Below are 25078 nucleotides of genomic sequence, written 5' to 3'. Positions count from 1 at the left end.
TGTGTTGCGATCGAAACGTCGTTGTGGTATCTATTTATTTATTATTTCCTATCTACGTGACTTTACCGAAAGAACCAAGAATATGAATCCCCCGTGTAGCCTTAGCAGCCTGTTGGGGCAAGTGCTGTTAGCGAGTGGCACCTATGAAGGCCGGCACGGTGGCACACGAGGGGGTGGGTGGCCAGCACCACGCCCGGAGCCACGTGGCTGACAGCGTGCCTGAGTCACGCGCACACGCGGCCATGCCTTGTGTTCCTTCATTTAACTGTTCGCTGTACATCTCGTGCCAGTGTTATGGTCTTTTCTGCATTCTCTGCACAGTATATGCAATATATAAACACGTTTTTACTCGCGGCACACCACAGGACGATGAGTAGAGAGAATGGGGAGCCGCAGTGGGGAGATGTTAACTTCCTCACCTGGTATGCAGGATGTTCGTGGGTTTGATCCCGACCCGGACGCATGTATATTGCATGTTCTTCCCGTGGTTGCGTGGATTTTTCCCCGGGTCCTCCGGTTTTTCGCTCCACATTTAGAATCAACGTCACGCGTTTTAGAGTATTTGGCTGCTATACATTTCCAAATGACAAGCAACTTCGTTGAGCTATCATTTGCCGCCAGGTCGCTTCTGAAAAATAACTATATAGCTCAGTGGGCCTTACCTGGTGAAATACGAATAAATACAAAATTTGGCAAAGGAAAGGGACGACGAGAGGGAAGTCGTCAAGAAGGAGACAGAGGGCGAAGCTCAAGTTGAGCGGCAGGACGAAAGATGCAGCACAAGGCAGGAAGGGGAGGAGGGGGAATGACCAGGCCAATATGTCGGGGATGATAGGGTGATGATGAGAGGGGAGAGAAGAGAGGTACAAGAAAGAAGGAAGGAGCTAATTTAGAGTACAATGATGATGTAAAATGCGTATCCCCTTGTCAATCTACTGCTGGACGAAAGCCTTTCCCATGCCGTTTCGGTCATGTGCATTGTTTGAACGTACTTTACCCACACTGTTTAACACGTAGGCATTCGCGACCAATATCCATAATATAGTTTTTTTGTTGGGTTAGATCGTGTAAAAATATAAATGTATATTTATATTGACGCGATCTCACAATGATCATGGTAGCTGCTGACGGCTTGGCCTTCATGTTGGTGACTTATCCGAGCACTATCCGGCCTCTAGCCTGCTTAGATGCCGAGATCGGGCACATTGTGCGTGATTTGGCTATAGGCTTGTGTTTGTATTCATATTTAGTTGTACAACAATGAAATATATGTTTAAAAATGAGGCTACAATTCGTATACTGGGCAAATGTGACTGGGTAATATAAAATATCCACCAGGCAGTAAAAAAGAAACATTATTAAACAGATTGTGTCGGAGCCTTGATGCAGTTAACGATTCAATATAAATGATTTAGTTTATTTCAGTAGTGGTTCGAGTCCATTCAACTAATACGTCGTTAGAATTGCAATCTATAAAAGGGGGGAAATGCTTTGTGCTCCACATTGAGTACGCAGGACAAAAAGAGATAGAAAAGCCCCACCAATTTGAAAACGAATTTAATTCCAAAGCTTCGGGGAGATGAGCATATAGGATACGCTTGGAACCATCTCTGTGGGATTTTTGTAAAATGTTATTATAATCCGCAACAAAAAAAGGGGGGAGATGGCAGGCTCCCCATAGTCGCAGGTTTTTTGTGTGGCTGTGATGTAATGAATTCAACTTAGCAACAGCACGGGGTCTACAAAGACGCGCGTTTGTAAAAGTGTACAACGAGACAGGTCACCACACACGCTGCCCGGGCAGATTTTTGTCAAAATTCATGGCCGCGATGTGGGGGGGGGGGCGGGGGTGAAACAACATATTGATGCATGGACAGGTCACGGAATAATGTGGGACAGTGCCGTACCTAATAATGCCCGTAACATATTTTTTGATGAAAAGAACATATTTGCAAAGTGTAATATTAATAACCGTATTCTAAGTAAGAATAAACTTCAACCGAATCACAGCACTACGCCCCTGCCACAATATGATGGTATATTGCTCACACATTCCTTGGGCGAAGTAATCCATCAACATTGGTTCGTGTACTGCGCTATGGACCCGGCAAACTGAGTTCGATCCCTGGCTACGGCTAAACACGAGCGGCGAGTGATAGCTCAAAGTGCGTCTTCGGCAACCTGCGCTGACCAGCATGGTGAAAGTATGGTCAAACAACCCTGCATGATCGACATCGTGCGGCTCGAAGGCTTGCATCCAGTAGTGGGTTGACAAGAGATCGCAATTAATGCACGCGTTCCCGTGTCGCGTGCGTGCATCTCACAGAGAGAACAAATAAATAACCAGCGGGCAAGCAAATGGCCAACAAACGAGTCGCTCCAGGTTTATCAGGTCGCATTTATTAGACACAAAGTGCTTGCCACAAATGAACCGCAATACCTCGCTGATCTCATCCTTCCAGCAGCGGATTTTGGCTCTCCATCGAACAAAGACGGTGGTCACCGCATCGTGTGTTTTCAGATGCCCTTCTGCGGCCGTCTGGAACGCTCTTCCGTCCGACATTCTTAAGCCACTGGAGCTATGCACTTTGACATCATCGAGATTGAAAATTCATTTCTTTAGAATGTATTTTTGTGTTTAGTTTGTTGTCCTTCCCCCGCACCTCCGATGAGCACGGTTGGCTTCGTACGGTGCGACGTAAGTGCAACATACATACATACACATGTTATGCACAGGAAGCCACAATAGCAGTAACGTCCATGTGTAGAGCCCAGCAGGGATGATTTATGTAATGAGGTCGATTGAAAAACAAACAGGAGACGCGTGCACACGTGTAATTAAGCATAAATTGCTGGAGGAGAGAGGAACTGCCCCTCTTCCACAGGTGAGCTTCCCCGAGCCAAGACCCAACGAACTGGCGGTGTCTGCGCGTCGCGCGCGTGCAATTTCCAATCGATATTCTCTATCCAAGCCATAATTACCAAGCCTATTTGCTTCGAACATAATGAGGGCACTTAGGCGCTAATCAGTTAATGGCCTAAGAAACCGGTTCAGACTTTAAATATTATTGAGTATATCACGTAATTGCACGGTGGCAAAGGGACGACACCGGAGGTCGTATGGAGTGCAATGTCGAGTCTCCCAATAATGTAGCCTCGAGAGGAAGGAATAGCAACAAGGCAAAAAAAACACGTGACGTGGCCCAGCAGGTCACGGCTCATTTTTGTTCATGTGTCCGGTCTGTGTGATTGGAGTTGAGTGTAGGCTCCACCACTGATCCTAAACGGACGGGTCAATGGGAATGGGTCTAAACTGAGATCTGAATGTAGGATGGGGAAATCCTCGCCTTTCGACTCGGAAGGTGCAGCTGCCTTTTTTTTGCAGACGGCTTCGATTTGGACCGATTTTCCACCGTGCGTCTATGATGAGAGCCCATGTTGATTTGAGCTTGTCGATAAACTCGATATCATTGCGACCTCTTGGCGACCCCTTTTTGTTTTTGGCCTGCCAATGCATTTTATTATACAGTATACATATACAGCCGGTCTATAGAAATACATTCAAACACTGTGCAGAAATTATACTTGCAAAGTTCCGACCATGAGCATGAATCAAAAAAGAGTGTAATTTTGATCTATATTATAATGATTCAAAGTCATATTTAAATATATTAAAATGTGCTGAATATTTTAGATAAAACTTGAAGAAGTGGTTTCTATCCTTCAGGCTATGATACCGAGCGCCGTGTCCCATGTTTTAACTTTACACAAGTCTGCACCATACATATATGAATGTGAATCGAATACATCTTTTAAACGGTAAAGATGAAAAAGATGGACCATGGCCCATGTCCATGGCACTGGAGTATAACATGATAACCGGACCATTTTGAAAATGTATTTTTATGTTTTTATATAATGCCTTTGTAACCCCCATCATATATTTAAGTGTAAAAAAAAGCCAATAATTTACCCAGGCCATCTACCAGGTCTCAGGATTATTTTTGGGAAAAAAAACCATTTATAAGCATTTGGGCATATGCGAGGAGGGCAGTGTAACGGGACCCCCACCGACACACACAGATGACAGGATAACGTTCAAAGCTCTATACGGATGGATTCAATCCACAAGCCCATCGCTGCATTGCTCTCTCCAGCCCCTTGCCTACAACACCTGCTATGGATTGGCAGTCACCCATCCAAGCACTCAGCAGCATTGATCCTCATTAGCTTCCGAGTACCCATTTTCTTTTTACTATGTATTTTTTTTATTTCACTAGGCAAGGCCCACTGAGCTATATAGCTCTTTATCAGAAGCGACCTGGCCACAAATGATAGCCCAACGAAGTGGCTTATCATGTAGACATGTATAGCAGCCATATACTCTAAACGCATGTTTCTAAATGTGGAGGGGAAAACCGGAGTACCCGGAGAAAAAGTCCACACGAGCACGGGGAGAACGTGCAAACTCCAAATATACAACAGGCGTCATGATTGGGATCGAACCCACTACCTCCTGTATACCAGGCGAGGTAGTTATCATCTCGCCATTGGGGCGAGATGCTAACTCTTTCTTGTAAGGTCTGCTTTATAACGTGGTCATGTGCAATTAAAGACACTGGACACTGCATGCACCTGATAGTTGGTGATCTCGGACAAGCTGTAGCTTGGGAGGTTCGGATTGGTGGAGTTGAGATAGGCTGCTGTAAGCTGCGACAAGTGCTGTACTGTACCGTCAAAAACAATCTTGCGGCAACCATGAGAAAACTCGTACATGCAGTACCACCTTCCAAGCAGCTATTCTAGTCTTGCGAATGGCAATCTGCTCCGGAGATAAATGCCACTGTCGACGTCTGCTAGCCACAAGAGGGCTCCGGGAGAGAGTTCATGTAGTTTTGCTATTCCGTCGTTAAAAACACAGGCTCCAGTGGTTTACTAAAACAATATATAACTGAAACTATTTGTGTATTTGACCGGGTAAGGCCCAACTGAGCTACGTAGCTCTTTTTCAGAAGCGACTAGGTCACAAATCATAGCTCAACGAAATGGCTTGTCACGTAGAAATGTTTCGCAGCCAAATGCTCGAAACGCGTCATCTTGATTATAAACGTGGAGGGAAACACCGGAGGACCCGGAGAAAAATCCACGCGACTACGGGGAGAGAGACACGCAAACTCCAAATATACAGGCCTCAGGGTCGAGATCGAAACCACGACCTCCTGCATACCAGGCAAGGGAGTTGACATCTCGCAATCGCGGCTCCTCTATCTGCTCCGCGGCTTGGATTGCATGGCCATAGTCACCGCACTACTGTGTGGCGTATCTGGTGTTCTGATGCTGTTGATGTACCACGGGTGCCTTCGAGGAAGCCAAAGCCAGGAAGTGCGACGTTTGAGTCTCGGGTGAGGCGTTCATAACCCTGGGACTCATAGTCGTAGGTGATGGACTGCGTACATGAAACATCCACCTGCGTGGCAGTGGGTTAGAGAGGTGGCGCAGTTCCACGGTTGAGCGTTCTCTCGCTTCCCGTGTGAGTTGTCGCCCAGGAGCCAGCTCACACCCGGGGGTTTCACTCAGCATCATCGGAACATGATTTATCCACTGCGGGATGAAGGCATTGCTAAGCCGTGCCCGGCTGTCATGATCTCCTGTAACATTGCCCGATTTCATCGCTCCATCTCCGCATTATAACATCCTCTCGCCGTTTTCTCTCGTCTGCCACTCAATCATTTGTCCCGACAGTAGCACATGGAGCAATTCTTCCGACGTTGTCTACGGTTATTTGCGTAATCTTTCCAAGCATCAACTCTAAGTAAAGCAAAAAAATATACCGACGGTTATCGTCATGTCATTTGACCGTATGACGTTGTAATTGTACAGTATGTCATATTTCGTGTTTCAGGGCCCTCCATGGGGATGGGGTGCAGGGCCCGAGGCAGCTCACGCAGTGTAGCCCCCCGCCCCAAATGCCTTTAAACTAAACCGGATGCATTACATCAGACACCGTGACGTCAAAACGCAGACCACCCCCCCCCCCCCAAAGCGCGGGGCTCGGGGCAGTCGGCCAGTTTCGCCGTGACCCCTACGGACAGCTCTGGACTGCTTGCCTTGCTGTACTTCTCGTACGAATTGAGATTGCTCTACCGCAATTCACTCAACATAAGCCTGCTGTGAGCTGCTTTTTTTAAATCAGTGTAGCTTTACAATCCAGAGCACCTGGAATGTAAACGTTGTCAGCTACACCGGAGAAAAATAAAAGTAATTATTTAAATGAGACTAACAAACGGATGACGTCATACAATTGCCTTGCCTGTTAATTGCTCCGAATTCGTTTTTTTTTGCCAATCACTAATGTTAACAGCTATTAATTTACAACTTTCATTGCTGAGTTTGTTTTCTCAATATTGCAGTCTGGTAATTAAACAACGACTCAAATAAAACGAGCAAGAATAATCATGTTATTAGAACGATATTTTGCAAAAATGGACGGTACGATAATCGTGGATCGTGCCGTGAGACATATCGTATGATCCCCATATCGCGGCCACCCGAGTTCCAATAAGCAGCAACAACAAAAAACACACTCCAAACACAATCGTCAAAAACACAATGTGACCTTGAAACAGGAAACAAAATTAGGCGACCTTTCGGGGAATGGTCCTTTTTCATTTAAAGTTGTTAAACGACAAACCGGTAAAGCGGCAGATCAATTCAAAATTCAAGAACCGGTAACCGTTTTAAGTGGGATTTTAAATCCTATTGGGAGATTTCTCGACTGCTCTGGCTGCCATTTCGTCACAAGTCTTGACCATCATCCCTGACCATCATCCCTGTGTCATACAAAGACAAAGCCCCCCCCCAGTATAGCCTCAACAGGCCGTTGGGACGAGTGCTGTTAGCGACCGCATTGAATCCGGCAACGGAACACGAGGGGGGTGGGTGGCCAGCACCACAAGCGGTCAGCCTTGGTCTCATCACTGCTGCTGTTTACACACCGCATCAGGTACTCATTTTAAAGCCGAGTCGAGCCAGGGAAAGGCTGTTCCTGTTCAAATGCTCGCCGCTGTTATATTGGCCGTGAGCGGGGAACCCGGGGCGCCGGGTTCGTAGAATAGTGTGATAACAACATATGCCCGAAACAGCTTTTTGGACAAGTGCTGTTAACAAGCACCTACCACTTGTATCCACAGACCCACAGTATAGCCAGCCTTAACATTATTTTGGGACAAGTGCCGGTAACGAGCACATATGAAGGCACACCTACAAGTATCGGGATGACAGCGACAGGGGAAATAAAAAAAAACATATAAAAAATAGGCGACGTTTCTGATAATGGTCGTTTTTTCGTACACTGGAGTTGTTATATGCACATCGCCTCCTCTGCGAGCGAGTGCGACATTCAAATTCTGTCGACGCGTGCGCTCGCCCTCTCTGCCACGTGGCCAACTGGACAGGCAGAGGGCTTCGTTCCACTCTTCCCCCACGCATGCAGCGAGGAGTGGCGGTGTGGGGGTGGGAGACGCTTCGTAGCAACATCTCCGTAATGGCAATAACACTTTCATGGCTTTTTAACTTCATTTAATCTATTAAATAACTTCCCATTAGCCACGCTCGTTACCACCGACAGTCGTCATTAAGCGGCGGAAAGTTTGTCTCGCCCGGACTGGAGTTAATGTCATTTGCGGACAATACACACACCTACATACAAACAAACAAAACAAAGATCCCCCCCATATAGCCTTAACAGACTGTAGGGGCAAGTGCTGTTAGCGAGCACCTATGAAGGCCGGAACGGTACACGAGGGGGTGGGTGGCCAGCACCACGCCCGACCGCCTTTGTCTCCCAAGTGGCAATGTTTACACACCGCACCAGGTACTCATTTGAGGCTGAGTCGACCTAGGGGAGGCCCGGGACCGGTTAAAATAATCGTCACTGGTGGTGTTGGCCGTGAGCGGGAATCGAACCCGGGTCGCCAGGTTCATAGCGCAGCGCGCTAACCGCTACACTATCGCTCCCCACACCTTCATACACACACCTACATACAAAAACACCTACACACACCTACACACACACCTACATACACACACATACACACACCTACATACACACCAACACACACCAACACACACACGGCGGGAGGGGGGGGGGCACGCGCACGTGTACACCGCACGCGATGCACTCGAGCACGAACGCTTCCACGTGGACACGCACGCACAACCATGTAACAACAACAACCACCACCACCATTCGCCACTAAGTGGCGGTGACGTCACCACGACGCTTGTGCCAGGCCATGCACGTACGTGCACACGCACACACGCACGCGTACACAAATAACACCCCGCATACCCTCAACAGACTGTCGGAGCAAGTGATGTTAGCGAGCAACTACGAAGGCCGTGGCACGGTACGTACACACGATGGGGTGGGTGGCCAGCACCACCACCCGATGTTTTACACACCGCAACCAGGTACTCATTTGAGGCCGAGTCGACCTAGGGGAGGCCCAACACGGCTCGCCGGGTTCGTAGCGCAGCGCGCTACACTACCGCTCCCCGCGCGCGCGTACACAGGCAACGCAATCACGCACGCGTGCAATCAAACTCGCACACTCATCCGACCGCCGTTCGGCCGCGAAGTGGCGGTGACATCACCACGGCGCTTGTGCCAGGATAGGTGCACTTCGAGGCCGCGTGAAGTGACGAAGGTCTCGCTGCCGACGTACGCGAGGTGTCCCGGTGGGGGGTTTGGCTGACCGAAACGACTGGCACGGCCTGTGCGTCCCGTCCTCCCGTGCTAACTTGGTGCGTTTTAGCCGCTCGGCGCTCGGCTCGTCCGTGGGCGTCGCTCGTCTCAGCCCTTCGCTGCTGCTGCTGTTGTTGGAGAGCGACTGCCTCCAAACGCCCAGAAGCGTTTCCTTCGCAGACGCCGATCTTTGACACCCCTGGTAAGCAGTCATCTCCAAGTCCACTCAGCTCCACATCCTTCGGAGCCACGTCAGCCCTTCTCTCCTTTAGCCCGTGCCGTGCTCATTTACCACCCCCCCCTCTATCCGGCCAAACAAAAGCTGTTTGTGCATGCGGGCTACATGACCCAGCCAACGCACCCTCGCCTGCCGGAGGAGCTAACCGATGGGACCGTGTCCAGATCTTTCAAGGATCTGTGACCTCACACAATCCAGTCTGGTTAAACCCATGATGGATCGTAGGCAGGCCAGCCTAAATGTTTCGAATCGGCGCAGATGTTCCCATAGACGGCTCCACATTTCGCAAGCAGAGAGTAGGCAGGGCTGAACTATGGCCGAGAAGACCTGGGTCTGTACCGTGACCTCCTGCCAGCGAGCCTTCGACACTTCACGTGGCCTGAAGGTACACCTAGCCAGGCACAAGAGCCGTGATCAGCGCAACGAAACGTGGGCATCCCCTAGAAAGACTCATCATCAAATGGGTACCAGGTGCAATTTGTAAACTTCACCAAGAGGACGACAAAGACGGCTGGGCGTGGTGCTGGCCACCCACCATCTCGTGTGCTCGAGAACAGCACTTGCCCCAACAGTCTGTTATGTCTACACGGGGGACCTTTATCATTTGTAGGCAGATGAGTGTGTGCGAGGGGGAGGTGACCCCTCTCCACCTTCCACTGATTTTTACCAATAACCATATCGCTTGTGCTGGAGGACCCAAGGGCGTGGAGCGGAAGGGCGCTCATGAAGTCTTCTGACCAAACCCCATTTTGGTGGAGCCAAGGGACTGTCACCCCCCTCCCCCCCCTCGCAATACATCTAAACAACACGCAACAACAAAACCCCTCTGCGGTGGACCACGTGGAATGCCCGAACGCACGCATGCACTCACGCACGCACGTACACTCACGCACCCAATGCAAGCACGTGTTCACCATGCACTCTGGCACGTGTTCACCATGCACTCTGGCACGTGTTCACCGTACGCTTCGGGCACGTGTACACCGTACACTTCGGGCACGTGTACACCGTACACTCGGGCACGTGTTCACCGTACACTCGGGTACGTGTACACCATACGCTTCAAGCACGTGTTTACCATACACTCGGGCACGTGTACACCATACACTTCGAGTACGTGTTCACCATACACTCTGGCACGTGTTCACATACACTCGGGCACGTGTACACCGTACACTCGGGCACGTGTTCACCATACACTCGGGTACGTGTACACCATACACTTCAAGCACGTGTTTACCATACACTCGGGCACGTGTACACCATACACTTCGAGTACGTGTTCACCATACTCTCGGGCACGTGTTCACCATACACTCTGGCACGTGTTCACCATACACTCGGGCACGTGTACACCATACACTTCGAGTACGTGTTCACCATACACTCGGGCACGTGTACACCGTATACTCAGGCACGTGTTCACCATACACTCGGGCACGTGTTCACCATACACTCTGGCACGTGTTCACCATACACTCGGGCACGTGTACACCATACACTTCGAGCACGTGTTCACCATACACTCGGGCACGTGTTCACCATACACTCGGGCACGTGTACACCATACACTTCGAGCACGTGTTCACCATACACTCGGGGCACGTGTTCACCATACACTCGGGGCACGTGTTCACCATACACTCGGGGCACGTGTACACCATACACTCGGGCACGTGTTCACCATACACTTCGGGCACGTGTTCACCATACACTTCGGGCACGTGTACACTCGGGCACGTGTTCACCATACACTCGGGCACGTGTTCACCATACACTCGGGCACGTGTTCACCATACATACACTCGGGCACGTGTACACCATACACTCGGGGCACGTGTTCACCATACACTCGGGCACGTGTACACTCGGGCACGTGTACACCATACACTCGGGCACGTGTTCACCATACACTCGGGGCACGTGTACACCATACACTCGGGCACGTGTTCACCATACACTCGGGCACGTGTTCACCATACATACACTTCGGGCACGTGTACACGGCACGAACTCACGCAACGTATGCACGAAAGGCGCCGCGCGGCGCACAGCAGCGGTGACGGCGCTGGGATGCCAGCCGCTCCTTCTCCCCGGAGCGAGAGTTTACGATAATTGATGAGGCCATTGAAAGGAGCGACTGCGCGGAGCAGGGAGATTGGATGGCCCGATGCAATGCACCGTTATGAGGTGCAGGCGTGCAGGTCACGCCACGGGAAGGACACAACGCGGAGCGTCGCCTCGATATAGGCGTGGCGCGCACGCCAACTCTCCTTTCTGCCTCTCCCTCGCAGCCTACTTTGCATCAACGCTGAAATCAATTTCACTTCTGTGCACGCATTTCATATTACAGACACGACCTGATTTTTTTTCCTCTTCCGTGGCACGAGAATATTTCAGTGATGTTGACTGCTACAACCTCAGTGGTGTTGTCTGCTACAACCTCAGTGATGTTGCCTGCTACAACTTCAGTGATGTTGCCTGCTACAACCTCAGTGGTGTTGTCTGCTACAACCTCAGTGTTGTTGCCTGCTACAACTTCAGTGATGTTGCCTGCTACAACCTCAAGTGTTGTTGCCTGCTACAACCTCAGTGATGTTGCCTGCTACAACTTCAGTGATGTTGACTGCTACAACCTCAGTGTTGTTGCCTGCTACAACCTCAGTGTTGTTGCCTGCTACAACTTCAGTGATGTTGCCTGCCACAACCTCAGTGTTGTTGCCTGCTACAACCTCAGTGATGTTGCCTGCTACAACTTCAGTGATGTTGCCTGCCACAACCTCAGTGTTGTTGCCTGCTACAACCTCAGTGATGTTGCCTGCTACAACCTAAAGTGATGTTGCCTGCTACAACCTCAGTGTCGTTGCCTGCTACAACCTCAGTGATGTTGCCTGCTACAACCTAAAGTGATGTTGCCTGCTACAACCTTAGTGTTGTTGCCTGCTACAACCTCAGTGATGTTGCCTGCTACAACCTCAGTGTTGTTGCCTGCTACAACCTCAGTGTTGTTGCCTGCTACCACTTCAGTGATGTTGCCTGCTACAACTTCAGTGATGTTGCCTGCTACAACCTCAGTGTTGTTGCCTGCTACAACCTCAGTGTTGTTGCCTGCTACCACTTCAGTGATGTTGCCTGCTACAACCTCAGTGATGTTGCCTGCTACAACCTCAAGTGTTGTTGCCTGCTACAACCTCAGTGATGTTGTGCCTGCTACAACCTCAGTGTCGTTGCCTGCTACAACCTCAGTGTTGTTGCCTGCTACAACCTCAGTGTTGTTGCCTGCTACAGTTTAGCCCAGTGGAGTCGGCAACCTGCAGCTCAGGAGCCGCTTGTGGCTCCTTTCAGGGCTGCTTCGTGTCCGTTATTTATTAAGGACCCACCCGTCCCGGATTCACCACCAGCATTGCGGATCCTGAAATATTGAGGGTGTTTTTTAATATATACCGAATTCTTGTTGTTTTGGTTGCTAAACCCCTGGTATAGCCTTATAGCAGGCAGACCTTATCGATATGTCCGTGCTAGTCGGTGTTATGAGATGACCAGTGGCTTGCGTGCCTACAAAGATCTGCTTCTTAATTGTTGGTCAAACTCTTCCCGAGTGTGTGTGTGTGTGTTCAGGTGTGTGGCCTTCATAGGTGCTCGCTAACAGCACTTGCCTCACACGTGTAAAAGTCTACACTGGAATATTCGTCTTGTTGCATCGCAATTGGACGTTCAAGCGACGATATGTAAAATTGCAGCCCTGCGATTCCTTGAAGAGCTTCCACAAGAAGGAGCTCTCTCGAGACTGCCGATCTCGAGGGCATTTGACCTACCCGTTCACGCTTGCCAGACATCTCAGAGGGGGCGAGATATCCAGACTGGACACCACTATACACCCGTCCGACCCGACTGTGATGTGCCTGCTTATATTTCCGGGTGGAAAAGGAGAGAGATTCAGGAAAATGTCCCATTTCAACTGCTGCGTCGGGAAATCGGATCGAATCGGCAACCTCTGGATTGCAAGTCCCAGTATACGAACCATTAAGAGTGCATCGATCTATCTTTATGTATGGCCATTACACAGCGGCAGCATCGTGAACACAATACGAATATCAAACGCGTTTTACACGCCGTTTTAAGACGATTCAAAACGCGAGCCAAAATATTCTATTCATGAACGAGATGTAAAGCGATACGGCAAACAGTAAAAACATAAAAAAATCTTTTTTTTTGGGGGGGGGGGGGGGAATTCCACGTGCTCGAACCAAGAATCCGAAACAAAGAGCCGGGGACTTGCGATGCCGCATGCGTAATGAGCCGATCGCAGGGAATGCATAATGCGGTCCTGGAAAGCCCAAGTGACAATGTGCCGCTGACAAAACGTCTGAGCCATCTTTGTGGTGGAGTTTGTGGCAGGTCAAAGGCCTTGTCCAAGCACAATTTTGTCTCGCAGCCAGACACAGTGTAAACTGAAGGTCGCCTGCTCGTTAGGGTGAGGGGTGTGTGTGGGGGGGGGTTAGATGGAGCGCCGGAGATAAAAAGTTTTCAGTAAAAGGGAGGGGAGGAGAGGTGGGTGCTTGCTGTTTAAATGCGCTCCATTGGAGTCTTTTCATGCACCATGCCGGGGTCCTGCCGTTGAGTTGTTAGCTTGGGGTTTGTGCTTTTTAGCCTGCCGACCAGGCAGCTAGCTCGAGGGAATATGGGCGCACTGTGATAGATGATCGTTGCAGCGAGGAGCTGGCGTGTGTGTGTGTATGTGAGAGGTTGGTGGGGGGGGATACTAAATCAAACTCTTGTTTTTAAGGGACTCTATTCAGCGGCGGTAGGCTCCACGCTGAGCACATCCCCCGACGCGTCTGACAGATGCTTGCCCGGGCAGGCAGGACAATGGGCTGGGTCGCTAGGGAGTTGAGCGGTAGGGAGGAGGCGATGAAGGAAAGAGAGGGAGTATGGGTGGAAACATTCTCGCCAGCGTGGCTTATAAAACTACTCGGCATGGAGCATTCAAAATTAAAAAAAGTGCTTTTACAGCTTCGCCCACAGCAAATCAAGAACAGCAAGCAGCTCGCCAGTAGCGCAGGCAATATTTCCACTATACGCAACATATAGGGCACATCCTTCACCGTATAGTGCCATCGGGGCACAATCACTATTGAGTATAGGGCATGGCCATGTGGTTGGAGGCTACGACTTTTCACGAGAGCCCAAAACTCCAGTGTCCCACACAAATGCAGCACATTGCTCTCTGTCGACGGCAGCCCCTATCAGTCAACTGGGTCCGAACGGGGCCCAGCCATACATCATCACGGAGGAGGGCGCCTCAAAGAGAAACGGGACCTTTATCACAGCATTGGCAAAAGTGTCACCTCTTCCCACCCCCATATCTCGTAACCTCACAATTCTCAGAGGAATTTAGTACAATATAATGTACAGTAAGGCGATGCCATCCCGTTATTAACCCACCTGGCGTTTGGGACTATACAAGGCTGACATGAACTCTTTTACAACGGTATTCCCTGGCTCTCCGGCAATTCCCAAACGGTCTTCTTCCCGCCAAGTTAATCCCTAATGTACCTCGCAATGCCATGAAGGATGTTAAACAATCCTAGAGCACAGTTGTTCATAATGACAAATATTCCTTTTTATTGCAGACAGATGGGCACTCTGTGGAACATTGAGCACAATGGCCTTCAGAGTTTACAGTTTCAAACTTCTGGGAAAATAAGTTACATATACAATTAATGACGGCCATGCGCACACGAGTGGTTGTATTGTTGGCTTAATTCTGGAACAAAGGGTGGCTCCGAAATGGAACGCTATGCCCACATTAGCACCTAAAAATACGCCCTCCAATTCTTTTGTTTAATTGAACAGAAACATCATAATAATAGCATGTCAGCAGTAAGCGCCTTTCAAGGCGGTTAGATCACGGATGGATACCTATGAAAAGAGTGCTACAAACGGCAAGCGATCTTCACGGTTTAAATGCTTCAAAATCTCATTGATTGCAATTACATTTAAATGCCGGTGCAGAAAATTTAAAGGGCCATTAACCACCTCTGTCACGACGCATTTTCATGTGAAAATGCAGCTGGAACAGAATGCTTTTTTTTCTCTGTGACTTCACGCAATTCATTTGTGACGAAACCCACAATACATTCCTAACCAATCTTCTTCAATGGCGCCGAAAATTCTATAAATCCGTGTGCGAGAGAATAGACACCGTGCTCTGAAAATAAGAAAAAAAACCCGACAATTTGACAGCCCTTGTTGTGGTTTTCACACCTGATGATGATTGCTTGTGTTGCAGTCGAAACGTCGTGAGAATTTTTATTGTTTTATATTTTTATTATTTTATCGTTTCCCTTCTGCGCGACTTTACCGAAAGAACCAAGAATATGAATCCCTGCGGTCACGAAAGCTTTACATCAAAATTTTACACACCCTGTTTTCCTTTAATTTTGGAAAACATCTCGCTCATTCACAGCGAAGGCCAACTTCTACTGTGGACAACACGGGGATTGGCTAATAGCCGATCATTATCAGCAGCGACGGCTAGACGGGGGCCACGCGGCGCGTCATTCCAGCGTGGCTGAACTCTTCGGCTGCAGGGTAATTTGGTGGCAATGGAGCCGAGCAGAGGCAAACGCAGCCCGGGGAAAAAAAGAGTGCCGACGCACCATCACTCATCACCCGGGTCCATCGTGCGCGGTTAAAAATTCCCCACGACCTCGATAAACTCTATCTATTTTCGATGCGCATGCTTCATTATACGTGAAAATTAAATGCAGTTCCCTTTGCGTGCGTTGGCTAGGAAAAAAAAGAGGGCGCGCGTTTTTTCCCAGGATGCTACCCCCCAAAACCCTGACGCGTGGACTCTCACGGGCTGATTCCAAGACGACAGTTTTATCAGGTAATGTTAATTTAAGGTCGTATTTATTTCCGTTTCCCACCTCCCACAACTCCCCCACCCCCCAGTGCAAGGCCGTGGATTTTATTGAGTGCGAGTGGTTAAAATGTGCTCCTTGTATGTTCATACGCAATTTAGACAGTGTATGTGAATAAATACAATGTTGCTTCACCTACAAGTATTCCCCCTCCTATATTGGCATATGCACTTCATGATAATTCTGGACACTGTGCCATTTGGACACTGTAGCCACAAATAAATATCTAAATAACTGGGAGCCGTGACCTGAAAAAAAAAACGTCATGCCACACGCGATAGTGTGCCATCATTAGGTGCTGCTTATATGATCTGCCCTCAAATTTGATTCCATGAAGCTGTCGCTCGGAGCAAGGGAAGGCATTCGCATGGTACTCTGTAGTTACCTTAAACAAGAGTTAAAATAAATGAAATGTAATAAACGCACTACAAAACAGTGAACAAAGTTTTCTCCAAAGAAAGTTAATGTCCGGGCTGGGAATGTTATTTCAGGAGCTAGTGCACAGTGCCTGGGGGCGTGCGAATGAAAATGAGCGGTTAAATTTTGGACAGAGTAAAGTTCATTCATCTGGTTCCTGCTGTGCTGAGCGTGTCGACTGAGCAGGGAATCCACACCTGCGTTAATTTAAACGAAACTCCGAGTGCTAAACTAATTTGGCCAATCTCAGACGAGGCAACCCACTTGGCACGCTCGAACACGCTCGGAACGATAAAAGTATTCGCGGGAAAAATAACCCCAAACGTCTCCGGCAGCCAATGACATGCCGTGGCTTTGGTAGGTCACTCTTTGAACATATGACGCGTCCGCTTTAATGTGACCGCTCCGTGCGAATGCGCACATCTCTGATGGAAAATAATTAAGTCACCTTGAGTCCACACACGTTTCAATAATTCATACGCAACCTCGAGTCATTAAGTGTGCAATGGACACAAATGTTTTTTTTACAGACTGTGTACGCACGGTACCAGTGTATTTTGACAGCAAAGAGGCGTGCTGCACGGCCAATGTAGTGGACACGCTCTTTCCCCCTGGTTTTCATCACTCCTCCTCATCTCAAGCTAAACACGTACACATCTGCCAGCGAGACACGTGTGGCCTTCTACAGAGGAAGTAATAGACAGGCGCTGACAGTCGGGATTCAATGAGTGCCCGCGGGGCCGAAGGCCCGAGTGAAGTGACAGGGTGTGCGTACAACAGTCCATGCAGTGTCTCGTACCTCAACGGCTCTGCCAGCTAAATTAGTGCCACTTCAAATAAAACAATCTTTTCTATGAAGCTTGCATTTGTACGCCTAGTTTGGAAAACACGAGTCGTGGTAGTTTGCCCAGATGTGATGGTGCCATTCGATGGTAATCATGAATCCCGAGGGATTTCTGCTTGCGGCATCTGTTAGCAGTTATGGAATGTCGCAATGATTGAACGGGACTGAAACACAGTTAAATTCTATAAAGGAGCTATGTGCACGAACCATAGGCGAAAAATTGATAAATCTGAACAATTTGAACTTGCAATATCATGTTAATGTGCAATTTATATTTTTGAAGTGATGCGGTATTGAATATTTGTTTTTCTGTTAAATGTTGTATCATTTACGGTGCCTTATCCTGGCATTGAGCTCAGACAGAATTTTAATAACACAAAAGACGGAATGCGCATTACAAATGTCCACGAAGCTCACTTTCATATAATTCAATTTTCCTATTATTGCATGAAACATGTTTATCACATTCATGGCGTGCGTGTCCTCCACTCAATCGGATTACATTCTGAAGACAATGGCTCCTTCACCTTGGGTAGCTGGCAGCTTGGTGCACGATTGTTAACCAAATGCAGTGAAGCACACACCATATGCCAAGCCCAGAGCCATTTGGGACATTAAACATGAACCATACATATTAAAAAAAAAATTAAAACCCAACAAATATTCCGGTTGCCTGCACGGTAAATTTTGAACATTAAGTGTGTTATGTGACCTATGTGTTGCAGTGTCCTTCTCACTGTGTAACCTCCAAGGTGTGACGTCGCTTGAGGTGGCAGCACGAAGACAGGGCAGGAAGGTCGACTTACTTTCAAAGGCTTTATCAAGTATTAAGGAATCAAGGAAACAAAATAGATCGTTTTACGTACGTTGAACTTCTTTTGCGTCGTACGTTGCGAACCATGCTAATCGGAGGTGCGGGGGAAGGACAAACTAAACAAGCAGTTCTAAAGAAATTCATTTTCAAATGTATTTCTAACAAAAAAAACACGTGCGATATTTTCACCTACCCTATCTCCCAATATATCATGTTACTTTTACAAGGCTGCAAATATATAGCTTGACAACCAAGCAAAGGAACCAAGTATTCACTGACATCAGTACTATACATAAACAACTTGTGAAGAGTATTGTACCATGTCTAAGTCTATAATTATCCACATTTTGCCTTTGTTTTTTAACGTCTCCATTTGGCACTGAATCTGATGCACTTACACCCAAGTCTTCAATTATATGATCCTTATGGTGGTTCCCCGGGGTTCTAAATAAAACTAAATGGCAGAAGGATTTTTTTTGTTCCTGGGTAGTGTTATTTCCCAATTGCTTATGCCTCAAAAGTACAGAAAATGGCTATTATTCCCCACAAACTTTGCTTTTGTGACCAGGACAGTGATATTTTGAAATGTACATATTTTCAATGAGAAAACGTGGTGTGCATTTGTGTCATTCCTTCACTAAAGTCCTGGTCACAAAAGCAAAGTTTGTGGAGAATAATAATAACCATTTTCTACACTTTTGAGGCAAAAGTAATAAGAAAATAACACTCGCTACCCAGGAACAAAAGTCGTGTTCCATAGTGATATTTTATTTCTGGGACACTATTTTTTCCAGGGGTGTACTTAACTACGTGACTGGGGTACGAATCAATCCAAAATCGGTGCTACACTCCGCGATGTTGAAACTCAGCGAGGACGATTGCGCTGAAACCCTGAACGCTCGTGCGCACCGTGGCGGTGCATCGTGAGTACAGCTCGTCGAGATGAGTCGATTGCCGAATCGCTGGCCATCAACAGACTAAAAATGACTGCATCACGGACATTGTGTGAGAGCCGGGGTAGCTATGGTACCCCGGGGTACTGCCATCAGGTTCATGTCCAATACACTTTTGTATCGCATTTCGTCTCAACCATTCTAATGCACTGCTGCGGTCTAGCCCAAGGGGACAACTCCCAGTGGCAAGATGCCCCTCTGCAGCACAAGGTGTAAGCAGCACAGGCCAAAGCATGGGCATTAGTCTACCAGTAGGGGACAAGGCTGCCATAGATTATCCAATTACGTACGTACATCTTTGAGTAAGTAATCAAATTTGGACGACACCGCTACATATGGGCCTATTCTTTTTCGATATAACGTACGAGGATCCGTAACGTCTGCTGTGAAGCAGACATGTATTTTATGATTTATAACACCTGCGGTATTATTAACCAGGGTGGCCACTGGTCTCGAACCAATAACCACGCCAAGCGCATTGCTGAAGATGTAACCCAAGAAAGTTATAACAGTAATTTTGCCAAGGGTGTATGCGTTTTTGAGCCGTTCAACACACGATTGTCTCTTTGCTCGTGAGATATGGAAGAACATACAGTGATAACACATCTTACAGTGAGGGAAGAAAGTATTTGATCCCCTGCTGATTTTGTACGTTTGCCCACTGGCAAAGAAATGATCAGTCTATAATTTTAATGGTATGTTTATTTGAACAGTGAGAGACAGAATAACAAAAAAATCCAGAAAAACGCATGTCAAAATGTTATAAATTGATTTGCATTTTAATGAGGGAAATAAGTATTTGACCCCCTCTCAATCAGAAAGATTTCTGGCTCCCAGGTGTCTTTTATACAGGTAACCAGCTGAGATTAGGAGGAGCACACTCGTAAAGGGAGTGCTCCTAATCTCAGCTTGTTACCTGTATAAAAGACACCTGTCCACAGAAACAATCAATCAATCAGATTCCAAACTCTCCACCATGGCCAAGACCAAAGAACTCTCCAAGGATGTCAGGGACAAGATTGTAGGCCTACACAAGGCTAGAATGGGCTACAAGACCATTGCCAAGCAGCTTGGTGAGAAGGTGACAACAGTTGGTGCGATTATTCGCAAATGGAAGAAACACAAAATAACTGTCAATATCCCTCGGCCTGGGGCTCCATGCAAGATCTCACCTCGTGGAGTTGCAATGATCATGAGAACGGTGAGGAATCAGCCCAGAACTACACGGGAGGACCTTGTCAATGATCTCAAGGCAGCTGGGACCATAGTCACCAAGAAAACAATTGGTAACACACTACGCCGTGAAGGACTTAAATCCTGCAGCGCCCGCTCAAGAAAGCACACATACATGCCCGTCTGAAGTTTGCCAATGAACATTTGAATGATTCAGGGGACAACTGGGTGAAAGTGTTGTGGTCAGATGAGACCAAAATGGAGCTATTTGGCATCAACTCAACTCGCCGTGTTTGGAGGAGGAATGCTGCCTATGACCCCAAGAACACCATCCCCACCGTCAAACATGGAGGTGGAAACATTATGCTTTGGGAGTGTTTTTCTGCTAAGGGGACAGGACAACTTCACCGCATCAAAGGGACGATGGACGGGGCCATGTACCGTCAAATCTTGGTTGAGAACCGCCTTCCCTCAGTCAGGGCATTGAAAATGGGTCGTGGATGGGTATTCCAGCATGACAATGACCCAAAACACACGGCCAAGGCACCAAAGGAGTGGCTCAAGAAAAAGCACATTAAGGTCCTGGAGTGGCCTAGCCAGTCTCCAGACCTTAATCTGTGTTCAGGGAGCTGAAGGTTCGAGTTGCCAAACGTCAGCCTCGAAACCTTAATGACTTGGAGAAGATCTGCAAAGAGGAGTGGGACAAAATGCCTCCTGAGATGTGTGCAAACCTGGTGGCCAACTACAAGAAACGTTTGACCTCTGTGATTGCAACAATGGTTTTGCCACCAAGTACGAAGTCATGTTTTGCAGAGGGGTCAAATACTTATTTCCCTCATTAAAATGCAAATCAATTTATAACATTTTTGACATGCGTTTTTCTGGATTTTGTTGTTGTTATTCTGTCTCTCACTGTTAAAATAAACCTACCATTAAAATTATAGACTGATCATTTCTTTGTCAGTGGGCAAACGTACAAAATCAGCAGGGGATCAAATACTTTTTTTCCCCTCACTGTATAAGGAGCACTACCATAATACCCTCGAGGGAGATCACTGCAGTGGCGCAATTATTTTACGTTTACCCATAAAAGCCTCACCGAGTCCAAGGGTCATTTCTCAGGAGGGTCCTGCCAAGGGGTGTTTTTGTCGTCTTTCTTTAAAATTTGCACCACAACGCCATCCCACAACGGCTCAATGCTTGCGAATGACTTCAAGGGACATTTGGCGTCTACTGCAAAGCAGACGTGCATCACTGTATTAATCAGGGTGGCCACTGTATTCGAGCCGTGAACCTCTTAAACGAGCGACAAGCAATCCTACCGCCGGGGCCCCCACCCCCCACGTTAATTCATTGCCACCGCTTGCATGTTACGGGGGTTGGGGGGGGGGAAGCATCCAAGCAGACTTTCGGTGCTTCCCGACGTATTTGCACGCCTGGACAGCACCGAGCAGCTGCACAGTGAGGCATTTGCGAAGACTTAACGCTGAACCGCAGCCAAGCTGGAGTCCATTCATGTCCATTCACGAGGTGAAAACCCCGCTCTCTGGCCACATCACAATGAGCGGGGCACACGGCTGGAGCCATTAGATGTTAAAGAGCCCAGTGCAGAGGGAATTCAAAAACCCCCTAACGATAGCAAACTGTGCCGACGGGCCAAATCGCCTCCTCAATCTCACGGGATCTCGGAAGCTAAGCAGCTTTGAGCCTGGATATTGTTTGTATAGATGACCACTGTGTATGCCAGGTTGCACTATACATCTATGCTCCCCATTTTCACCTATCCACTGACCGGCGTGAAGTATGGTCAAATAAAGGGTGGCCGTCTACCAGCAGTGTCGCGGTGTCGTAGCACATTACCAAAGGGGTGTACATGTACAACAGCAGGCTTCCTATTAATAGATGCATTTTCCCGTGACAATTAAATAAAAAAATACGTGGGTTGTATCCCCATTTAAATATACAACCCAAAATTGCGAATGAAAGTATCGAGCTACAGTATAAATGCTTATCAATAAGCTTCCAAAAGAGCTCATTATGATGGGTTCTCGTTTTGTGAACATAACCAAGTTTGTGAATTTGACCATATGCATACATTCAAAAACCGCATATGTACAACAAATTCAGGGAAAACCAAATTACTTGTGCAGCAAGTTTGCAAAAAAAATAACAATGCGTGATATGCAAATTATTCCCTTTAGCAAAAGTGCACATGTCCATCCATGCAAGATAACGGCATGTGGCTCAGCCGGAATAAATTAACACTTGCCAAACATTCGCCGAGTGTTAATAATTCATGCTAAATAATGGAGAGAAAAAAACGCAGTTGCTAGTATTTTGTTTTTCTTTAAATTCGAAAGTTAGTTTAAGATCATGCTTTTTATTCAAATAAAAAACCCCAGGATGTTTCAAAAGTGTGGAATGCAAAAAAATATTTTCCACAAAACTGTGAAAGCATTTGTACCCAAGCAACACATCATTCTATTTATAAACAAAGCTTCTCATATCCCTGAAGATAAAACATCCAAGTCTCTTCAACATGGCTAGATTCCTTATTTATTTTCTGACTGTGACAGGTTTGCAAAACTATGCTCTTTTACATTTCATAAGTCGGCATTATTAATTCAAAGGGCACAAATACATAAGGCAGGGTTGGACAATAATGACAACCTCCGTCGTGCCAATCGGAATATAAAATGACGATTAAAAACATCCTATGCTTTTCTTTTCATGCATACACAGCTTAATTATCTATCTAATCCACAAAGCATCACTCTTCAGTTACAGTCACTGCGAGTTCCTCCTCCTCCTCCATTTCCACGTCCGTTGTTTTCGAGTCCTTCTCTACTTCGGGAGGGGTGTCTCCCTCCACGGCCTTGGTCTTCTCCCTCACGGTGGTGGCAGGAGCTCTTCTGTCCCCATCCAGCAGGGCCATCTCCAGGTCACGCGACATGCGGGTACGCGACGGCACATCGGCGCGGCCTCGCGAGCGCGAGCGTTCCTCTCCGGCCGGGCGCCGTGCCTCTGCTGCAAGAAACGAAATGTGGAATGTGACGATAAAAATAATAATAATAATACACAAACTCCAAAGCACTACCAACAGAAATAATTTCAAATTAAATGCGCAGCCCGGCAATATTTTATGTCACGACGCTGCTGGCATTAAGGCCTCCAGGAGAGGAATCTCTAGAGAAAAGAGAACACCTCTAGAGGGTAAGTGGCCAAATAAGTCCATACTGGCCAGACGTGTTGGAAGAGGTTTGCAGATCAACTATGGTCGAACCCATTCATACTGCTGTTAAGACAAAGGTGGGGGGTGGGGGGGGGGAAGGGCATGGTCGGGAATCAAACTCAGGTCACCGGGTTCCTATCGCAATCTCGCCAGCCACTGCGCCACCGCTCCTCTTAGTATGAGTGGAAAGGTATCAATGTCTGCTTGCCCCGATTGTTTTGACTGCTGGGAGTATCGAATGGAACTGGCCAACTTTGGATTGTCCACTTCGCTAACCGAAACGCTTAACGTACCACGGCAGCATCCCACCGATATTATGACACGTGACATTTGATTAAAGTTTTGTGGGGCGGGGGTTGATGGCGGTGGAATTAACTTTCTCTAAAATTTCCCTAATGATGATTAGCATCAAAAGTATGAGTAGCTTATAACCCAAATGCTCATGAATATTCACCGAGCATGTGGGCCTGGCCCTAAAGTTAACACATTTTGGAAAATTGTGTTTAAACAAGACAACCAGCTGTTAATTATCTAAAATTATGCTGCTCTTGAGATAAGTTTTGTCTGATTACTTCATTAAAATCTGGGTGGCTGCAAATCCACAACAGCGTTTTTTTGCATGCCACTGCATTTGTGGCCAAATAAACTGTAATGCAAACCTAGGAGGAGCAATATAACACACCCGCATTTATAACGCGAGCTGCAGCCAAACTGCATTACAGAGCAGTTGAGGTATGTGCTGTGGATTATTTAAAAAGGTTTTTATGACACTGCGAACAAACTATAATGTACACTGCCAGCCTTCCGTAGGCCTCTGCCAACTCAAATTTGAAGAGCGAGCCAATCAGTTAGCGGACTCCCCACGTGAACACCTGTAATTGCTTTTATTTTTTAAACCCTTAGACAATAAAAAACTTTTCATACCTGTGTAAGGGCTACCATTACGTATACACAATTAGGTATAAATATTATGTAAATAAAAGGGCATTATTAAAGGGTTTTCATTCGTATTGTCATTTGTGCTCTGTTGTAGGAACACGGAGTTATATAACCTTCTGTAATGACAATTGCCTGTGAATTTTGGGAGAGGAAGGGAGGCTCACTAATGCATCTGTCCCAGGTGAAGCACGCTGCAAATTACTAATTCCACTTCAGTCCACGTAAAGCTCTGGATTCCTTGATGGGATGGCTTTAATTGTTCAGATAGATCCTAGCTTTTTTTTCCCCGGTGGCAGGGCCTAATGCTTGCAGTTATTCAATTCCCCATGGGGATATGGAAGCATAACACAAAGGAAGCAACGGAGAGTTTATCAGGACAGCCGCGTAGCTGAGGAGGCAGAAGCAGTTATTATGGCATTACCTCAAACCACAATTCTCCCACCCCATTATCGGGCTTGGGGTAATTAACATCCCATTTCCGTTATGCAATCAAGTAGGGTCCTTATAAATTTGCCAACTTTTTTTTATTCTTGTTGCTCCCACTGACATTGAGTTATAAAGGGAAATGTTCAAAGAACGGTTAGAGAGATTTCACGAGAATCCAAGAGAGAACAAATGCTTAGAGAAATGGAAAAAAAAACCCATAATAAGCCACGGAAATTTGACGAAACAAAAATGCTGCCATTTTAAGATTGTCTTTGAAAATGTCCTAATAATAATTGGGGGTGTGGGGGAAGAAAAAAAAACACTACTCATATTGCACAGAATTGATTGTATTTTTATTACTATTTGC

General features: G+C 47.2%; 1 protein-coding gene and 1 long non-coding RNA gene across 3 annotated transcripts in view; one reads left to right on the top strand and one right to left on the bottom strand.

Annotated features, from left to right (window-relative positions):
- Positions 1 to 13483: 13483 nt before the first annotated feature.
- LOC142924730 (uncharacterized) lies at positions 13484 to 18324 on the top strand. Its single transcript, XR_012941802.1, has 2 exons — positions 13484 to 15879; positions 17900 to 18324. It is a non-coding gene; the product is annotated as an uncharacterized LOC142924730 (long non-coding RNA).
- Positions 18325 to 22652: 4328 nt separating this feature from the next.
- The window catches only part of LOC116942767 (protein diaphanous homolog 1-like), a 123752-nt gene continuing 121326 nt past the window's right edge, over positions 22653 to 25078 (bottom strand). For both annotated transcript variants that reach the window (XM_032955025.2, XM_032955026.2), the window contains one exon: positions 22653 to 23141. In XM_032955025.2, coding sequence (XP_032810916.2) covers positions 22885 to 23141 — 257 coding nt within the window. In that variant the 3' untranslated portion in view covers positions 22653 to 22884. The remainder of the gene's footprint in view (positions 23142 to 25078) is intronic.

This window comes from Petromyzon marinus, chromosome 16 (assembly GCF_048934315.1).
Source record: "Petromyzon marinus isolate PM22_M1 ecotype Great Lakes invasive population chromosome 16, UKy_Petmar_22M1.pri1.0, whole genome shotgun sequence".
NCBI lineage: Eukaryota > Metazoa > Chordata > Hyperoartia > Petromyzontiformes > Petromyzontidae > Petromyzon > Petromyzon marinus.
This window is presented reverse-complemented; position numbering and strand designations above follow the sequence as displayed.